The sequence below is a fragment of the Sciurus vulgaris genome, assembly GCF_902686455.1.
Source record: "Sciurus vulgaris genome assembly, chromosome: X".
NCBI classification, from domain to species: domain Eukaryota; kingdom Metazoa; phylum Chordata; class Mammalia; order Rodentia; family Sciuridae; genus Sciurus; species Sciurus vulgaris.
The window spans coordinates 22,414,831-22,432,733 of NC_136471.1; the positions used below are offsets into that span (position 1 = coordinate 22,414,831).

The 17,903-nt window shown below is 38.2% G+C and overlaps 1 protein-coding gene across 1 annotated transcript in view; it reads left to right on the plus strand.

Moving 5' to 3' along the window:
• The window catches only part of ENOX2 (ecto-NOX disulfide-thiol exchanger 2), a 341,467-nt gene extending 326,624 nt beyond the window's left edge, over positions 1-14,843 (plus strand). The window contains 6 exon segments of the mRNA XM_079122719.1: positions 2,019-2,126; positions 4,405-4,521; positions 4,523-4,561; positions 5,443-5,551; positions 9,394-9,479; positions 13,328-14,843. Coding sequence (XP_078978845.1) covers positions 2,019-2,126; positions 4,405-4,521; positions 4,523-4,561; positions 5,443-5,551; positions 9,394-9,479; positions 13,328-13,459 — 591 coding nt within the window. The 3' untranslated portion in view covers positions 13,460-14,843.
• Positions 14,844-17,903: the final 3,060 nt, after the last annotated feature.

Here is a 17,903-nt window from a genome sequence, read left to right on the forward strand (position 1 = left end):
GTTATGGTTTCTGCATGGCTGAGGAAGCAAGTACATGTGCTGTGTGTTAATGAGGTATTCTAGTTAATACAGACATAGCAGTGAATCACTAGTTTTCAAACGAGAGCATTCAGTGAGAAATGCTTAACATTAAAACTACATTGAACAGAATCTAATCTTTTCTTGATGCTTCAGAAGTACTTAAGTGTCTAGATAGGACCTTGGAATGTTTATGAAGAACCTCAATTATTTAGATATGAAAAAGTGCCAATGAATAAGTATGTAGTTGATGGATGACATATAATACAGACTTTTAGAAGAAATGACAAGAATCCTATCTTTCATTTGGTTGGAAGTGGGGACATTATGGGTTTGTAAGTATCAATACTATGGGTGAATAATAATAATTCATTCTCTGTGGTTTTATTTTGTTTTCACAGTCATTTATTTGAATAAATTTTCCTGCACCTAATCCCAAGTATAAAAGTAAAATAAATAATTTCATTCAACTCCAGTTGCGTTCAGATTTAACATTGTGTAGCAAATGCTCAATATATAGAAGTTTGGTATAACTATGACCTGAGTGAGCCTACAATTTAAAAGATATCAACATCTGCTCTCACTATTGTAAAGGAGTATTACTTCTGAGTAAAGGTACTATCCTCTTCTGTTGTGCCAGACCACCAACCATTTTCCTTACAACTTAAATTGAGCAAGAATTTTTTAAACTCTGTGCCTCAGAATTACCTAGGGCAAAGCTAATTTCCTGTTGGAAATTACAGTTGATGAACAGGGAGTCTCTTCTGGCACTAGCAGCCCTGTATTACTACTTAATGCCACTATTGTCTTCTTGTGTGACAAGTAATAGCACATTAATATTTCACTTTTCCTATTAACAAAATCTATAAAGTAATGCTTACCATCCTTTCATTGTCATCATGGAGTTTAATTGGAACACATAAATTATGTCAGAGATCATTCTAACAAAAAATGTGTTCGCTCTGCTCATCTTCAAAGAACTTTGACAGTGTACATTGTACCCTGTGCTTTTGACCGCCCAATGGTCCTTTGCAAGCTTTTGAAAAGTAAGACTTTGGAAACATTTTGCCATTTTTTTATTCCCTCTAATATTGATTTTGAAACAGTTGCACATAAGAACCGCTCTGCCACTTAAATGCAAAATGAAAATGACAAACTTTTTCATTTCATCATTTCAAATACTTCAGTGAGTTTTTAGAGCTCTTTCTCCTCAAAAATTAATTTCACTCATTTTGATTACTTTTTATAGAGAAAATAGCCTTCTAAGCAATTAAGAAATTTCTCCCAACTTGTCTCAAATGATGTATAATATAATATGGTGGTTAAGAATATGGACTCTGGGGTTGACCTGGCCTGTTTTAAATCTAGCTTTGCCACTTCCTATCTGAATGGCCTTAGGGAAGCCACTTAACCTCTCTAAGCCTCAGAGAGAATAGTGTCATAGGGTTATTGTGAGGCTTAAATTAGTTCACACAAATGAAACCCTTAGCACAATGCCTAGCATATATTAGGACCTCAATAAATAGTATTTATTGTAATTATTAATAATGATAAATCCAACTCTTTATCTACCAACATAGAAATGAACATATGTGAAATTTGGATTCTTTACTGCTTTCTTCTTAAAATTGAAACTGGTTTGGCAAATGGCTATTTGTAAGAATGATCGACAACATTAAGTTCACATCTATGAAGCAATCAAGCTATTGCCCACACAATATTAACTGTACCAAAGCCTTACCACTGGCCAGAATGGGAAAGAAGTTAAGGGACTAGATCAATTAGTTTCTCAGGGCCAAGTTCAAAGGAAATTCATATTAGCCAGATAAAATAACTAAATGAAAAATGTCTTGATTTTCCAAATCTCTGTATGGAAGAAGGATTCTGTGTGCTGGAAGAATGTGAGGTTGGCCCCTCCTGATATCTAAGTTCATCCAGGAATTTTAAGTGAAGTATGGCTTTTTAATTACAGACTTGATTGTCTTTGGTCTTTCTTGTAGCATCTCCTCAAAGTCCAAGAGGAATACAAAAGGAAAGAAGCTGAACTTGAAAAAATCAAAGATGACAAGTTACAGGTGGAGAAAATGTTGGAAAATCTTAAAGAAAAGGTACAAGAGTCCCAATGAACCCTTTCCCTTGCCCCTTGCCCCCTTTTCCCATAACAATGAATAAGTTCTGTAAGTTTTTGCAATAGAAATCAATATGGAATGTTTGACAGGTTGGGGATTAAAAGTACCTTTCCAGAATAATTATTTTATCAAGGGTTCTGCTCTTAGAGCTGAGTCCTTGCCATTTCTAAAGGTTCTGTATGGTATATTTTACAATGACTAAAAATCAGTCCATCCCTCAAGTTCCTCAGTCTTCCCTTTTGGAGAAGACCAGTGTGCACACCTCTTCTCTGCTTCTTCCTGTAAAGCAAATAGCAATGTGGAGAAAGTTCACATGACACAAAAGTACCTTTAATTGAGCATTTCAGTAAAGGAAGAAACACATGTGCAACTAGAACATGAACATTTCTTTGCATAGAGTCCATCCAATGTAATCATGAGCAGCCATAAGTTAAATTAATAGCCAACAGCAAAAGGAAGGAAACCTCGGAAAGGAATGAAGAGACACAGTATCCTACAGCTACATAGTAGCATCATGGAAGGCAAGATGAGACTTTATCAAGAGAGATCCTGCAAGCTGTGATAAGAATCACCACTGAGGACATCTGGATGGATTAGTGCATCACAATCATGAGTCAGATGCCCATTCTATTCAAGGTGTATAAAGTCTATTGATAGGTGCCTCCTTGTCATACCTCTCCAATGCCTTCTGTACTTGAATATTCAGCTGAAGTTATTCTCTGAAAAAGAAGGGTCATTGACCCAATCTGCCTGATTTACTGTCTCAGAAGGAAGGGAATGATTAGGAGCTGGACCATGAATCCAAAACCAACAATAATACAGTTTCTCAAGAACTCCTGCTATTTATCTTCTCTGCTTAGCTCAGGAAGATGCAGTGCATACAGGCCCCTGGTGTGCTTACCAGCACAGTGATGTCCCCCAGAGTGCCATCAGGAACTGGCAACCTTGGTATAGTTGAAGTGAATGATTGAAAGTGTTTTCTTCTGGAGGCCATTTGCAATATGCTTTTAATTCTTCCACATCATAAAACCAACTCACTTTCCAGTTTTGTGAGTGCAATTAAAGAAATGAGCACAATCCCAGAGAAATTCATTTATCAAGCATTTAATTGAAAAGTGCCAAAGCTGTTCTACTTATCAGGACTTTCCTCTTACTATCAGAGATTCTAAATTGTCCCAGAGCTGCTACATAGCTCACTTTTGCTTTCTGTTTGAACTGGAGTGTGTATCCAGAAAGCCGTAAATAGATCTAAGTTTAAACTAATGACATTATGCTTAGAATCACTCTTGAGGATTGACATCACAAATTGACTTAAGGGCATTTTAAGTATAAGCAGCTTTCTGCCTTGTGAAGAACGTCATTTACAAAAACAATAGGTCAAATGGCATAGAAGAAATTTGCTGTATTATGCCAAGAATAAGTGTTTCCTCTTCTGAAACTGAATACACCATGAAGTGGCAGCTAAAGAGGACATGGAGAGAGATCCAAGTGATAATCAAAAACAGTGAGTCAGAATATGTTTTTCCTGTTATTTTAAGCAAAGCTTCTTTTAGAGAAATTCATGACAGTTCATTATAAACTGATCTTCTCTGGGAAGCTGATTTGTGGCCAAATATTTCAACCTGACACAATTAGGTTAGGAAGCAAAGTACCATCACATTAGACTGCAAAAGTAATTTCAGGTTGAAAGGAAAGCAATAAGTTTTGGTGAGGAGGGATCTTTTTTTGTTGTTTTTGTTTGGGTTTCTTGACGGTAAGCCACAGTGTGAGTTATTGTCAGTGTTTTGCAATATAACAATGAGACTTATGTCTATAGAACTAGCACTTTGAATCTGCTAATAAAATTCAAGGTAATAAGCATCCCTTCAATGTACCTTTAATTATTTTAAACACCAGCTATATTAAAATTAAAATCAGGCTTCAATAAGTCCATGGTTCTATTCAAAATGGCTAAAACTTCTCAGGAAATCTCAAATCTTATAAATCAACCTCAATCCATTAAATTCTCACATTTAAGAAATGGCTTACTGGATCATTTTATGTTTTAAGGGGGTTAGAAGCAGGTGTGAAGCCTGTGGCTTAAAAGTGAACCAGGGGTTTAAATCAAACTTGGCATAATTGTTTCCGCCTGGATTGGATTCTAAAGGCCAAAGATTGAATAGGTCATCAAGAAAGAGTTCCCCTCTGACTGTGGTCAGGAAGCCTGTAAATCCACAAAACAACATGTCTTGCAACATAGACCATTCATTTAATTCAGAGACAGCATTCTGGAAGCTTTGAAGACATCTTTAAAGAAAACAGAAGGAATCCTGTCCTTGCTGAGGGCTTGTGGAAGGGAGGAAGTGACAAAGCATCCGAGTCAGCCATCATTTGCCCCCCCAAGGAGCAGTTCCCCAGCATTTTCTTTTACAAAAGTAAAGGACTAAAGCAATGAGACTGAAACAACTATTTCATTTATTCCTTCTTCTCATGCCTCTTCCTTCATATATGTACCACAGAAGTTGTTCTCAGTACCCAAAGGAAGATCCATGAACAGTCTGGAGCGATGGATTTCACCTAAAGTTTGTCTCACATAAGCTACCAGCTACACTCAGAGACAGAACAATGTTTCACCAAAGAAGGTCACTGACTGTATTTTTGATCATTTCTTACTGTCAAGTTAGGAGTATTTTAGGTGATAACTTCTTTATCACACAGGAGAGAGGGAGTCACTAGTCAATAGATAGAGGCTCTCATTTTTAGCTCAAAAGCCAACAGTTGGTTTCCTGTGAGTGGATCAGCTTCATTACAAAATCTCCATTCATGGATGGAACATACAATTTAAAAAAAAAAATGATCCTCTTAACAATGAATGACTGTGAAAGAATGAAATGCTGACTCTACCACTTCCTAGCAATGTGGTCTTAGCCAACTTATCTAATTTATTCCCGACTTACTTTTTTCATTTGTAGAGCAGAGATAATACATATCTAACAGTACCTGGCATCTAGTTAGTACACAATAAATATTAAATCTCATTCCCCAGATTACTTGTATAGTCGAGAATATTGAAAGCAGGGAAAAGGCTGAAGATAATTATTTAACTTTTTCTGTGTTTTGAAGCCATGTAAAGATGTTTTGGATATCTCTGGTGCTTTTATAATTTATACTGTTTTCCCTCTCATTCTATAACCCAACATGTGCAGTATTGCTTTTATGGACCTGTGTTAAGATTTTAATCTGTTGGGTAATTAATTGAAACCAACTCCATTGCCAAAGTTGGTGAACTGACCCAGGAATCACATTCTTCCCTCAGGAAAACTGTGCGTCTAGACTGTGTGCATCAAGCCAGGAAAGTGATTACCCTCTTGAGAAGACCATGAATAGCAGTCCTATCAAATCTGAACGGGAAGCACTGCTAGTGGGTAAGGAAGCTAACATATACGTACAATCCATAGAATCCAGTGGAGGAGGGGAGGTGTTTACCTAAGATTTATAAGCACATGCCAAGTAAGAACCCAGAGTCCTAAAGACAGTAGAGCAAGAACTAGTACAGATTTCCATAAAAATTGTAAGAGCAGATCCCAACTTCTCCAAGCTTCCTGTAGCACAGCCATGTCAAGTTGTGTCAGTATGAGCATTATGTTAAGAGGGGGTCAGCTGGAGAAGCACTTTGTAGATATTTTTTAAATCTCTATGCAAGGATAGCTAAGCCCTCTCATATCCACTCAGGGGGCTAGTGCAGATGCTGCAGGGCAAAGAGCTTTGCCAGATGAGCCTCGGAAGCAAGTGTCTGCCTCTCAAGTTTTCCAGGCTACAGGCTGGGACATTTTTATTCATGACACTTCTGACTCCAAATGAGAGGATGTTTTTATACTTCCTGACAGCAAATATTTGATGTCTCATCCAACAGTACTTATCCAACCCTCCAACACCAACTGGGTGTCCTATAATTCAATTCAATTCAATTCAATTCAAATGTGACACTAGCTAGTTAAAGTTACCCCCAGTTTAAAGACTCAGTTCCACAATTCTTCCCTCACTTTAGATAGCAGTCTCAAATATTGGGTCCCCAAAAGTGTTAGGTTTTCTTTACTGTTACAAATGCCTGAGATAATCAACTTTAAAAGAAGAAATATTTATTTTGGTTCACTGTTTTGGGGATTTCAGATCATGATTAGGTGGCTTCATTGATTTTGAACCTGAGATAACATAGCACATCATAGCAACAGTATGTGGCAACCCCTCACCTCATGGGCAGGATATGAAAAAAAAATGGAAAGGAAGGTGCTGAGGTCCCAATATTCCCTTCAAGGATATGCTCCAGTAACTGGAAGACCTCCCACCAGGCCCCACCTCTTAAAGGTTCTACTACCTGCCAATAGTTGCAATGGGCTAGGAACTAAGCTTTTAACACATAGGCATTTGGGAAGACACTCCAGATCCAAATCGTAGCACTGTTACCCACATTTCTATCTACAAAGTCAAGAGTTCCCATGACCCTGTCCCCCAGGGGCAGGGGGACAACTCACTGAACTTAGGAAAGTGCTTTACTTACTATTACCAGTTTATCATAAAGGATGCAACTCAGGAACAGCCAAACCTAAGAGATACATATGGCAAGATACTATGAGAGAGTATATGGAACTCCTGTGCCCCTTCTGGGCATGCCACCCTCCCAGCATCTTGTGTTCACCAATTGGGAAACATTCTGATCTCCATAATTGAGGGGTCTTTATGGTGGTTTCATTGCATAGGCACGGTGGGGAGGCTGTTGGTGGGGAAGGTCCTGAAAGTTCCAACCCTCTAATCATGCCTTGGTCTTACTGGCACCCCCACCTCAAAGCTTTGAAGGGACCCCAGCCACGAGTCATTCATTAGCATACAAAATGACACTCTACTTCTCTAGAAATTCTAAAAAAGCTGGGGATGTGGTTCAGTGGTTCAGTGCCTCTGGGTTCAATCCCCAATACCAAAAAGTCAGTTGTGATTATTAAATATGATAATTAGCCTAAATCCCCTTAGCACAGAACTTGGCCCATAGTAAGCCCTTAGTAAATGGAAACCATTTTACACTTATAGTGTATTCACAAATGCTCATTGACTTTCCATTTGGAGAACAATGGCAAATTGAGGTTCTAAAATATTCAGTCATTTAAGAAGGGATAGTTAATCCCAGCTGTCCTCTAAAAAGCTAGTTCACACAGCAGCCCCACCCCAGTCTTCAAATTCTTCCACACTGATTGGCAACTGCATATTTTTAAGATATATTTACCTCCTTTGGTAGTGGATATTATACTCAGACTTAGCACTTTGATACATTGATAAAGATGCACAAGGGGAGCTGATGTTTATTCTTCAAGAAAAGTGACAATTTTTAATATTTTCCAACTCAGCGTTTTTAACACATTGGCATGGCAACAGGGAGACCCTAGAGAAGTGCTGGGGTACAAGGAAGCTTCTGTAGATGGACAGCCCTAGAAAAAAAAAGATTCTTAAAAATAAGTGTTTCTTATTTTGTTTTTAAAGAACATAGTCTTGAGCTGGCAGAGAGAAAGAATCTAGTTTTAAAATTATTTCAGCGGACATGGACTCACAAAAACTGCTTAGTGTTTTTGAACCTATAGAGTTATTTCTTGACATTTGATAGTCTTTCCTGGCCATGACATCTAGAATTTCTTGGAACATGGACTGTCTTCTTCAGAATTTAAGTTTCTCAACGAGAAGCAGTGATTGGGAATTCAATTTACCTCATCATTTAAGAATAAAGAATGTTAGTTAATAATGTCATCTGTTCTAAACTGATTTTGAGCCCCATCATCAGTTTTCCCCAGTCTCCCAGCCCACCCCTTTGCCATCTAATATTTGGAGAAGTTTCATAAAGAACTAACTGAACTTAGAGGTACAATTTAAACTGCCATTCTTTGTTAAGTCTCTTAAAGGAACATAAAAAATACAATTTATAAACCAAATCAAATTTCACTTTTATTTCCTGGCAGTTTTTAGCAAACCCAATTTTAGGTATTATTGATGTGCCAAAGACCGTATAAAAGAAGGCAAATTCAAAATAATTTAAAGAAGTAATAGTATGCTTTTGAACACATTTTTCCACTGTTTGCCAGACAAAGATTAGAATAATAATCTGAAAGCCAAAACAATCAAGGCACTTGGCAGCTGCTAATCACCCCAGAGTTAGTCTGAGTAGAAATCACTTGTATTCCTACAAACTGCTGTAAGAATTTTGCTGCATTACCAGGCACAGTGGTGCACACCTGTAATCCCAGCAATTCAGAAGGCTGAGGCAGGAGGATCACAAATTCAAAGCCTTCCTCAGCAACTTAGTGAGATCCTGTCTCAAAATAAAAAGAATTATGCTGCATTAAGAGATATGGTGCTCTATGCACAAAATGCTTGTGACCACTTAAGTCAGCCACAAAGGAAATGTTTGGATCCTCTTTACAGAGCTACTCACAAAATAAAGCCCAAATACAATTAATCAGATCTCTTGTAAGAAGCACTAAGTTAATCAGGCAAAGTACATGATGTGTATGATTTCCACAGTAGCAAGACATTATTTACACCAAAGAGCCGAAAGTCTAAAGACCACATGAAGGAACTGCAAAAACTTAGCACAATCTAAATTCGTTGTAAAATTCTAGAATTCAAATAGTCCTTAGCCATCACAGATAATGGAAGTGGCTCTTTATATGCCAGCTTTTCTACATGTGATGCAGTATAGTAAGAGGTAGTATGTGTAGTGATTAAGAATGACTGTCTGAATTCAATGCCAGTTCTGGCATTTAACGGCTATGTGATCTTGAGCAAGTTGCATAAACTTTATGTGCCTCACTGTCCTCATCTGTGAAATGGGAAGGGCATTACCTACCTCACAGGGTGATTATAAAGATTAAATAAGGACAGGTATGGTGGCACACGCCTGTAATCCCAGTGACTCAGGAGGCTGACACAGGAGGATTGCAAATTCAAAGTCAGCTTCAGCAATTTAGCAAGGCCCTAAACAACATAGCAAGACACTATCTCAGAATAAAATAAGAAAGGCTGGGGATGTGCTCAGGGGTTAGGCACCCCTGGGTTCAATCCCTGGTACCAAAAAATATAGATATTAATTGAGTAAAATATATATAAACTTAGATTAGTGCTCAGCATATTGATATTGTACATGTTGTTATGTGTAAGAGTTTGCTGTCACATCGAATCTTAAGAAATACTATGCTCAAGTGTAACTTCTGGGGTATTGCCTCTATAGGAATTATCTCCACATTCCTTCATGTTCACCCATTTGGAGCAAGCATTGAATACATCTGTTCCTACTTGCATCGTCTTGATAATAAGGTATGTGGGGGCCCAAAAGGGAGGTGCCAGGGGATATAGGGTTCTCTGTGAGCAGGCGACCTTACTTTCCTCAAGCATAAATAAGCTATCGGTTATTGCTCTAAAAATTTTCATCACTTTCTGTCTCACAGAGATTCAGTGGACAGCTTCCTTTTTAGAGCAGGATGACCACCTGTCCCAGTTTGCCTAGGACTGAGGGGGCAGATCCTGGGATTTGAGACTTTTCAGTGCTAAATCCATAGAAGTCTCAAGCAGACTTGAACGAGTTAGCCATACTACCTCCAAGATATATCTTAGAAAAATTTTCCTCCCTTCTCTTAATTTACACATAAGCTGCAAATTAACCAGAAAATTAACCACGATCAGCTTTCTTGCCCATCCAACTTTTGTTCCAGGCCTCAGGCCATTAGCAAATGTTAATGTTCACAATTGAAAGCCTTAGTTCCATTCCCCTCCCTCCATCACCACTTTCCTTACCTATTATGAAACAATCAAGGCAGGGACCAAGAGAAAAAAAAGATGAAGCCATAAGCTGAACATTTGGTCACATCTGGCCTCAGGGAGCATCTGGAGCAAGGGGAAGAGCTAATTTGCTAGGAAGTCAGAGATGCCCCTTAAAGGCAAGAGGAGATTGTTTTTTAAAATTTTTAAATTTGCTCTAATTAGTTATACATGACAATAAAATGTACTTTGATACAGCATATATAAATGGAGTATAATTTCTCATTCTTCTGATTTTACATGATGTAGAATCCCACCAGTTGTGTAGTTACATATGTTCACAGGGTAATAATGTCAGATTCATTCTACTATTCTTCCTACCCCCATGCCCCCTCCCCTCCATTCACTCCCCTCTACCTAACCTAAAGTAACTCTATTCTTCCCTAGTCCCCCACTTATTCTGAGTTAGCATCTGCATATTGGAGAAAACATTCGGCCTTTGGTTTTTTGGAGTTGGCTTATTTTGCTTAGCAAGCTATTCTCCAGCTCCATCCATTTACCTGCAAATGCCATAATTTCATTCTTATTCATGGCTGAGTAATATTCCAGTGTGTGTGTGTGTGTGTGTGTGTGTGTGTGTGTGTGTGTGTGTGTATACTTGTGCATATATATATGTGTGTGTGTGTGTGTATATACATATACACACACATATATATAATCACAATTTTTATCCATTCATCTGTTGAAGGGCACTTAGGTTGGTTCCATAGTTTAGCTATTGTGAGTTGAGCTACTATAAACATTGATGTGGCTATGTCACTATAGTATGCTGATTTTAAGTCCTTTGGGTATAAACCAAGAAGTGGGCTAGCTGGGTCAAATGGTGGTTCCATTCCGAGTCTTCTGAGGAATCTCCATACCACTTTCTGTAATGGTTTCACCAATTTACAGTCCCACCAGCAATGTATGAATGTACCTTTTTCCCCATGTCCTGGCCAACATTTATTGTTGCTTGTACTCTTGATAACTTCCATTCTGACTGGGGTCAGATGGAATCTCAGTGCAGTTTTGATTTACCTTTCTCTAATTGCTAGAGATGATGAACATTTTTTCATATATTTGTTGATCGATTGTATTTCATCTTCTTTGAAGTGTCTGTTCAGTTCCTTAGCTCATTTATTGATTGGGGTCATTTGTGATTTTTTTTTTTAAGTTTTTTGAGTTCTTTGTATATCCTGGAGATTAATGCTCTATCTGACATGCATGTGGTAAAGATTTTCTCCCAGTCAGTAGGCTCTCTTTTCACATTATTGATTGTTTTCTTTGCTGAGAAGAAGCTTTTTAGATTGAATCATCGCATTTATTGTTTTTTTTAATTTATTTTTATTGTAAACAAATGGGATACATCTCGTTTCTCTGTTTGTACATGAAGTAGAGGCATACCATTTTTGTAATCATACATTTACAAAGGTTCTCGATTTCACTTCTTATACTTTAGGAGTCTTGTTAAGGAAGTCAGGTCCTAAGCCAACATGGTGGAGAATTGGGTCTATTTTTTCTTATATTAGGCACAGGGTCTCTGATCTAGTGCCTAAGTCTTTGATTCACTTTGAGTTGAGTTTCATGCAGGGTGAGAAACAGAGGTTTAATTTCATTTTGTTACATGTGGATTTCCAGTTTTTCCTGCACCATTTATTAGACTATCTTTTCTACAGTGAATGTTTTTGGTTAAAAACATTTGAGGATTAAGAGATAACTGTATTTATATGGGTTTGTAAGAAGGGTTTCTTGACTACAAAAAATGAATAAGTTCTTGATACATTTTTTTCAGAAGCAGCATTCAGTTAAACCTGCTCATGGATTTCACTCACTATTTCACAGGATCTGGGCCTCCTGGGAAGTGACATTTGAATGCAGATTCCTGACACTCTGATGTCCAAAGTGTTAAGCCATTTAAGCATATGTCCTCTTAAGGAAGACACAGGCCTATTTGGGAATCTTATTGTTCTAACCATATTGTAACTGTGGTGATATATAGTCCATGATGGCATTTGTTTTCGTTTTAGCTAGCACTTCCCTCTCATTTCCCTCCTCGTGCTATCCTGCAATTAAATAGTCCATTGGCTAGTAAAGGGGAGAGTGGGATGGGATTACCAAAACCAAGTGGTCAGTTGCAATGGCATGAAATAGAATTGCATATCAGTAAAAATTATCTCATTCTTTTTCAACTCACAAAATAATGCATAACATTTTCTTTAAAAGCGAAGCAAAAATAGCAATATAGCAGAGGGAAAGTTACCTACAATTCCACCTCTCAAAGATTAACAGTTTATTTTTTGTTTTTTTTGTTTGTTTGTTGTTGTTGTTGTTGCAATGCTGGGGATCAAACCCAGGTCTTTGTGCATGCTAGGCAAGTGCTCTACCACTGAACTAGATCAACAGCCCTTCAAGGGCTTACCGTTTGGCATATATTTCAGACCCTTCTCCATTACATACGCTGTATCTCTATTATATGTATCTATCAATAAATATTATCGGCTTATTTTTCTTGAATTGGGATTCTGCTCTCTATGATACCCTGCAATGTACTTCTTTCACTTAACTGGATCCAATCTACTCCTGGCACTGGGAAGAAGGCATGACTTCACTCCTATTCTAGGCACAGTTCCTCATTAGCAGCTTCTTGCCAGTGTAGTGTCGGAGGCCTCCCAATGAGAGCCTGCAGTGGTGTCAAGAGAATTGGGGGTTCCTTCCCTCCATCTCCAGTTGTGCCAGCAACTGTAAGGATCCTTTGGTGCTCTTCAGCCAAGCCCTGGTGCCCAGGTTCATGGTTAGGAAGGTGGCTATTAATGCAATGATGATCTCCCAAAACAAGCCTGAAAGGAGTCAAAAGTTTAGTTTTTGTGTTGATGTGTATATGTGTGCATACGCAGGCACACATATGTGTTAAGTGGGAAAATAAAGAAAATATGAGAAAGTAGAAACACAATACATTCCCCATTCCTGTTACTTTTTCAGCTAATGCCTGTGTGAAGAATTCTGCTCAGGTGGCAGCCATGTCAGCCTCCCTCCTCTCCCAAAGACTTGGCCTGCACATAGCGTCACCAGCACAGAGCACCCATCATTCAGCTGGCTACACATCAAAACCTGTCCGTGCAACTTACACCAGCTCTCTTCAATAGCAAGCCCAGTGGACTGTGTCTGGTGGTCAGAGCAGAGGAACACTGCTGCCTGAAATTCACTCTACCAACACTCACAAATATACAAGGAGGGGGAGGGAGTTAACCCTCCCACACCCAACACACACATGCACACCAGCATTCTGACGTAGGCAAAACTGGGAAAGAAGAACCATACTGGGAATGTGAAATTGGTTTTGAATAGAGAATATCCTCTCTGTCCCACAGATCTGCACCAGTGATGTGGAATGTCTCATGAGTAGACTCCAGCATACCTTCAAGCAGGAAATGACAGGAGTTGGAGCCAGCCTGGAGAAGAGATGGAAATTCTGTGGCTTTGAAGGCTTGAAACTGACCTGAATTTCTACCTAACAACTCGGGATCCTGAAAATAAATGCGTGTTGGACAAGTATAGAAAGTGATTTGTATTTTCAATGGTTTTCAAGTAGACGTTACTTTAAATTTGTCAGTTCATTCCTGGAATAGCTTTTGGTTATAATAAGGATCCTAGAACAGCACCTCGAGCTACAGGCCCTAAAAAGAAATTGCCTCAAACCTCAAGTGCTGTAACTTCCTTCCCCTTCTGGCAATTAGTTGTCTTCTCTTATTAGTTGTATTGAAAAAGTCCTGAGGCTAAGGAGTATTTGGTGTGTTTTCAGTGTCTGTACTACTGTTATAGACTTTGGTATTTTTTTAAGCACTGTTAACTGAAATGTTTTGATGATTTGTATGTAATTTGTGTTTCCAGACTTTTGTTCACATTGATGTTGCTACTGGTAAAAGGAATGAAAGGAGCACTATATACTCTGTGTAACTGCCAATTGTCTTTCCAAGCCCCAGTAGACACATCAGAGTGTTCTAGAAGGTGCCTAACCAGGGTTACCTTTGAAATGACAAAGCATGGTTTGTGGCTTTTTGCAAAATTACTATGAACCAAAAGTTGACAGATGTTCCAAAGTTATTTTCTCTAATAGATTAAAGGTCTTATTTCATAATTTTAAAAAATAATCGTAGATGTATTCACAGAAAGCAAGTATCCAGTATGACTAGCATGTGTTCATGCTATTCAGAATCACTTGTAAATAGTCTGCTTTTAAAGGAGGGCATGTTTAGTTTTCTATGAATTAAAACACTCACACGTGGGCACATGCACACATGCAAGCATTAGCAGAAGGGATTTATTTTAATATTCTTTCCCCTCTGGCCTTCTTACAGTCTGTTGGTCCCTTTTCTTCTGCTGTCAGTGTGTTGAACTGCAAACTGTGTACTGCTGTAAATACTACATTTACTTCATGCTGAATGTTTGTAAAGAGTTGTTATGAGTATTAATAGTAATGAAATAATTAATAAATAATGGGCCAGGGTGTACTAGGCTTCCTGCAAATGTGTGAGCTCCACATGGAGTGCTGATTGCCAGGGACGCCTCCAGGTCTGTGGTGCTCATCAGCAGATTGCAGTGGTGGAGTGCAGGTGGACCGTTCAGGAAGTTCTGCTTGGCAGAAAAGGAAAGGAAAGGAAGGGGCTTGGGGTTAATATGCTGAGACAGAGATGGTCTTTTATTTATTTACTCTTGTAGTGATGTTGGTGCTTAGACTAGCACAAGCATGCCCTCCCTTGAGTCCATTGAAGGTAAGAGAATGCACTGAATAAGAGCCAATACAGAGTATTTCACACAACTCCTTTGTAAATGAGTAGCCAGTAGTGTTCAAAGTTGTATTTTTAAAAGATAAATATTCTTTTTTTTATACCTTTTCTGTGTTCTGTTTTGAATGACTTGCTTTCTAAGCGATCCTTTAGTAGATCTCAGTTTCTCTCTTTCAGTTGCCACAATGTTGGAAGAAGATGCTAAACCAGCTTGACAACTAGAAATAGCATTCCCCCAGCAGCCCATTCATGCTGAAAGTTGGCTTCCCGCTCAAGCACCCCACGGTGGCCCCGGCAGGCAGCTAGGGTTATTTTTCCGCTAGCTTCTTTACTAGCATCTCTGTCATCAATGCTGCGGAAGGCTTTGATTCATCAGCTCAGGGCATCTAGAATGCCTAATTTTAATGATATCAATGAAATCATAGGAAAATTCCAACTTATCAGTTTTTTCTTATTTAAAAAAGTCAGGCAAAATTAAATTTTAAGGCAACAGATGTCACGCCTGAACACCTTGCTGTCCTTCACTTATATTGCAAAGTGTATGTTTCTATTACACTTGCCAGTCTAGTCCAGATGTGTTCCTTTCAGCCTGATTCAGTATACTAATTTTAATGGTTTATTTTCTGCATCAATTTGGCCATTTGCTCCATTGTACATGATGGTGTGAAAGTATTTTTTTAGATATGATGAACATTCAAACCAGTAGACTTTGAGTAAATTATCATGTTGGTGGGCCCCATTTAATCAGTCAAAGGCCTTAAGAAAAAAGACTAAGAAGTCCCCCTGAGAAAGGAATTCTACCTCCAGGCTATTATCGGACAAAACTACAACATCAGCTCCTGCCAGAATTTCTAGCCTGGTAGCCCACAAATTTCAAAACTGCAAGCCCCCACATTTGCATGCGTCAATTCCTTAAAATCTTTGTGTGTGTGTGTGTGTGTGTGTCGTGTGTGTGTGTGTGTGTGTGTGTGTGTGTGTGTGTGTGTGTCTGCATATAGTATTCATCCCATGGTTCTCTTTCTCTGGAGAACCCTAATAGAGTAGTCTAGAGTTGTTACAATGTTTAAGAGTAAAGTGTGTTTGCATTATATGACATAATCAAATTGCAGCATGTAGCATCACTCAATCCTTTCCATTCACCACAGAGATCTATTAATGAAGTTATTTTTCCTTAAAAATTCTCAGTACTATTTATTGTTCTGTTGTTCCACCATAATTTTGAAATATTGCTGTTTTGTTATTTTTATGGAAGAGTAGTTGAGTTTTTCCAGATAATAATGAACAGAAGCTTTCTTTTATTTTAAAATGTTTGTTTCATCTCTCTCCCTAGTCCCATGACACCTCTAGTTCTGATTTTTTAATATTACCATGTTGCTTTTTAAATAACTTCAATATGAATAAAAAGGTTATTTTTCAGAGAAAATTAGACACATATGTGTATTCAAGTTATATAGAGACTTTTTTATAAATTTGGTCCCCAAATGTTTTGTGTTCATATAGCATAGAATAAATGGTACTATTTGAAAAGACAGTATATATGTGCAAGAGCGTTTGACTCACTCAGTAGAACTGTGTGAGCCCTTGAGATTTTTCCACTGCCTAGAATGATCCATCAGATAGATCCAGCTTCATTTATTACCACAATTGCTACCATTGTTGAGTACTTAGTATATAGCTATGCTGTCTAAAGTCACCTCCTGGCCGTGTGTCTTTAGGCAAGTTACTTGGGTATAATGGGAGCTTCAATTTCCTTATAGAGAAAATTAAGGAGAATTAGTACCTACCACATAGAGTTGTAGTAAAAGTTCAACAAGACAGTGTCTGCAAATTGCCCCTGGTACATGGTGAATTCTCAAAAAGGAGGCATAAATATGATTATGATTCAGCCAAACTTCATGACCTTTACCCACAACTTTAGACACCTAGGACTGTGGGGCTACATCGTGTCACTGGACCTCAACAAAGGAAATTCAACTGTTCAAATGTATTTCAAATATTTCCTCTGTCCCAGACACACTGTCAGGCACTGGGGAATACAAAAGGAGTGTGGCTGGCCCTTGCTTTCCAGAGGATAGAAGGATAGCTAAACCCAGTGATTAAGGAGGTAGAGGCAAGGGGATGACATATTCAAGGACAGCCTCAGCAACTTAACAAGGCCCTGCCTCAAAATTTAAAAAAGGACATGGGATGTAGTTCAGTGGTAGAGCACCCCTGGGTTCAATTGCTAGTAGAGGGGTTGCTTTTAACAAGCTTTTAACAAATCCTTTACCCTTTAACCAAAGTCACAAAAACTCAGTGTAAATTATTCCGTGTTGAGCAACCATAATGGTGTGGATAAAGTGGTAACTGCCACATTCTCAGTCTGGTGCATGTTAGGTGCTCAGTAAATGTTGGTAGATGAGTCTTTGTATAACATTCTTCATTCCATATAATAATAAAATACTACTACTAATAATAAAAGTTAACATTGAGTATCAAGTCCAACAAACCAGGACATAGATAGATGATAGATGAGTGATGCATAAAGACAAATACTTATTCACTCATTTTTTACCACAATGTGAAAAGTACTTTAGTAGTGGCCTCTATTTTAGCTAGGACTTGGAGGTGTAAAGTAACTTACTTAGGTTTTTAAGAGGCAGAGATGACATTTGAATCTTGGATCTTTCCAACTGCAAGCTCAAAATGTTCTGCTCCAGTGATATATTTAACCTTCATATCAACCTAATTGGTAAGTATTATTATAAATCCCAAGTTGTTCATTCAAGTACCACTATAGAGTACCTGATAGGTGCAGGTCTTGATTCTAGAAATTCAAAGGCAAACCCAACATGACCCTTCCATCAAGAGCTGATGGGAAGCCTGCTAAACAACAGTCATATTCCAGGTGCTGTGGGAAGAACAAAAATATTAGGAAGCTTGAGAGAAGGAAAAGAGGATAAAACAAAATTTAACAAAAAGGTTAAATTTCTTTCCCAAGGTGCACAGCAAGTATGTGACAAAGTCCAGAAGTTGAATCCAAGTTGGTCTGGCTTCAATTTGTGTTGTTTCTATTATACCATGGTACTCCAGGTCACTTTCTAACACTGTCACTTCTCTAAGCCTTTTTCATTCATCTATATTGGGGAAATCCATTTGTATTTTGCTCAAAGTGTCATTT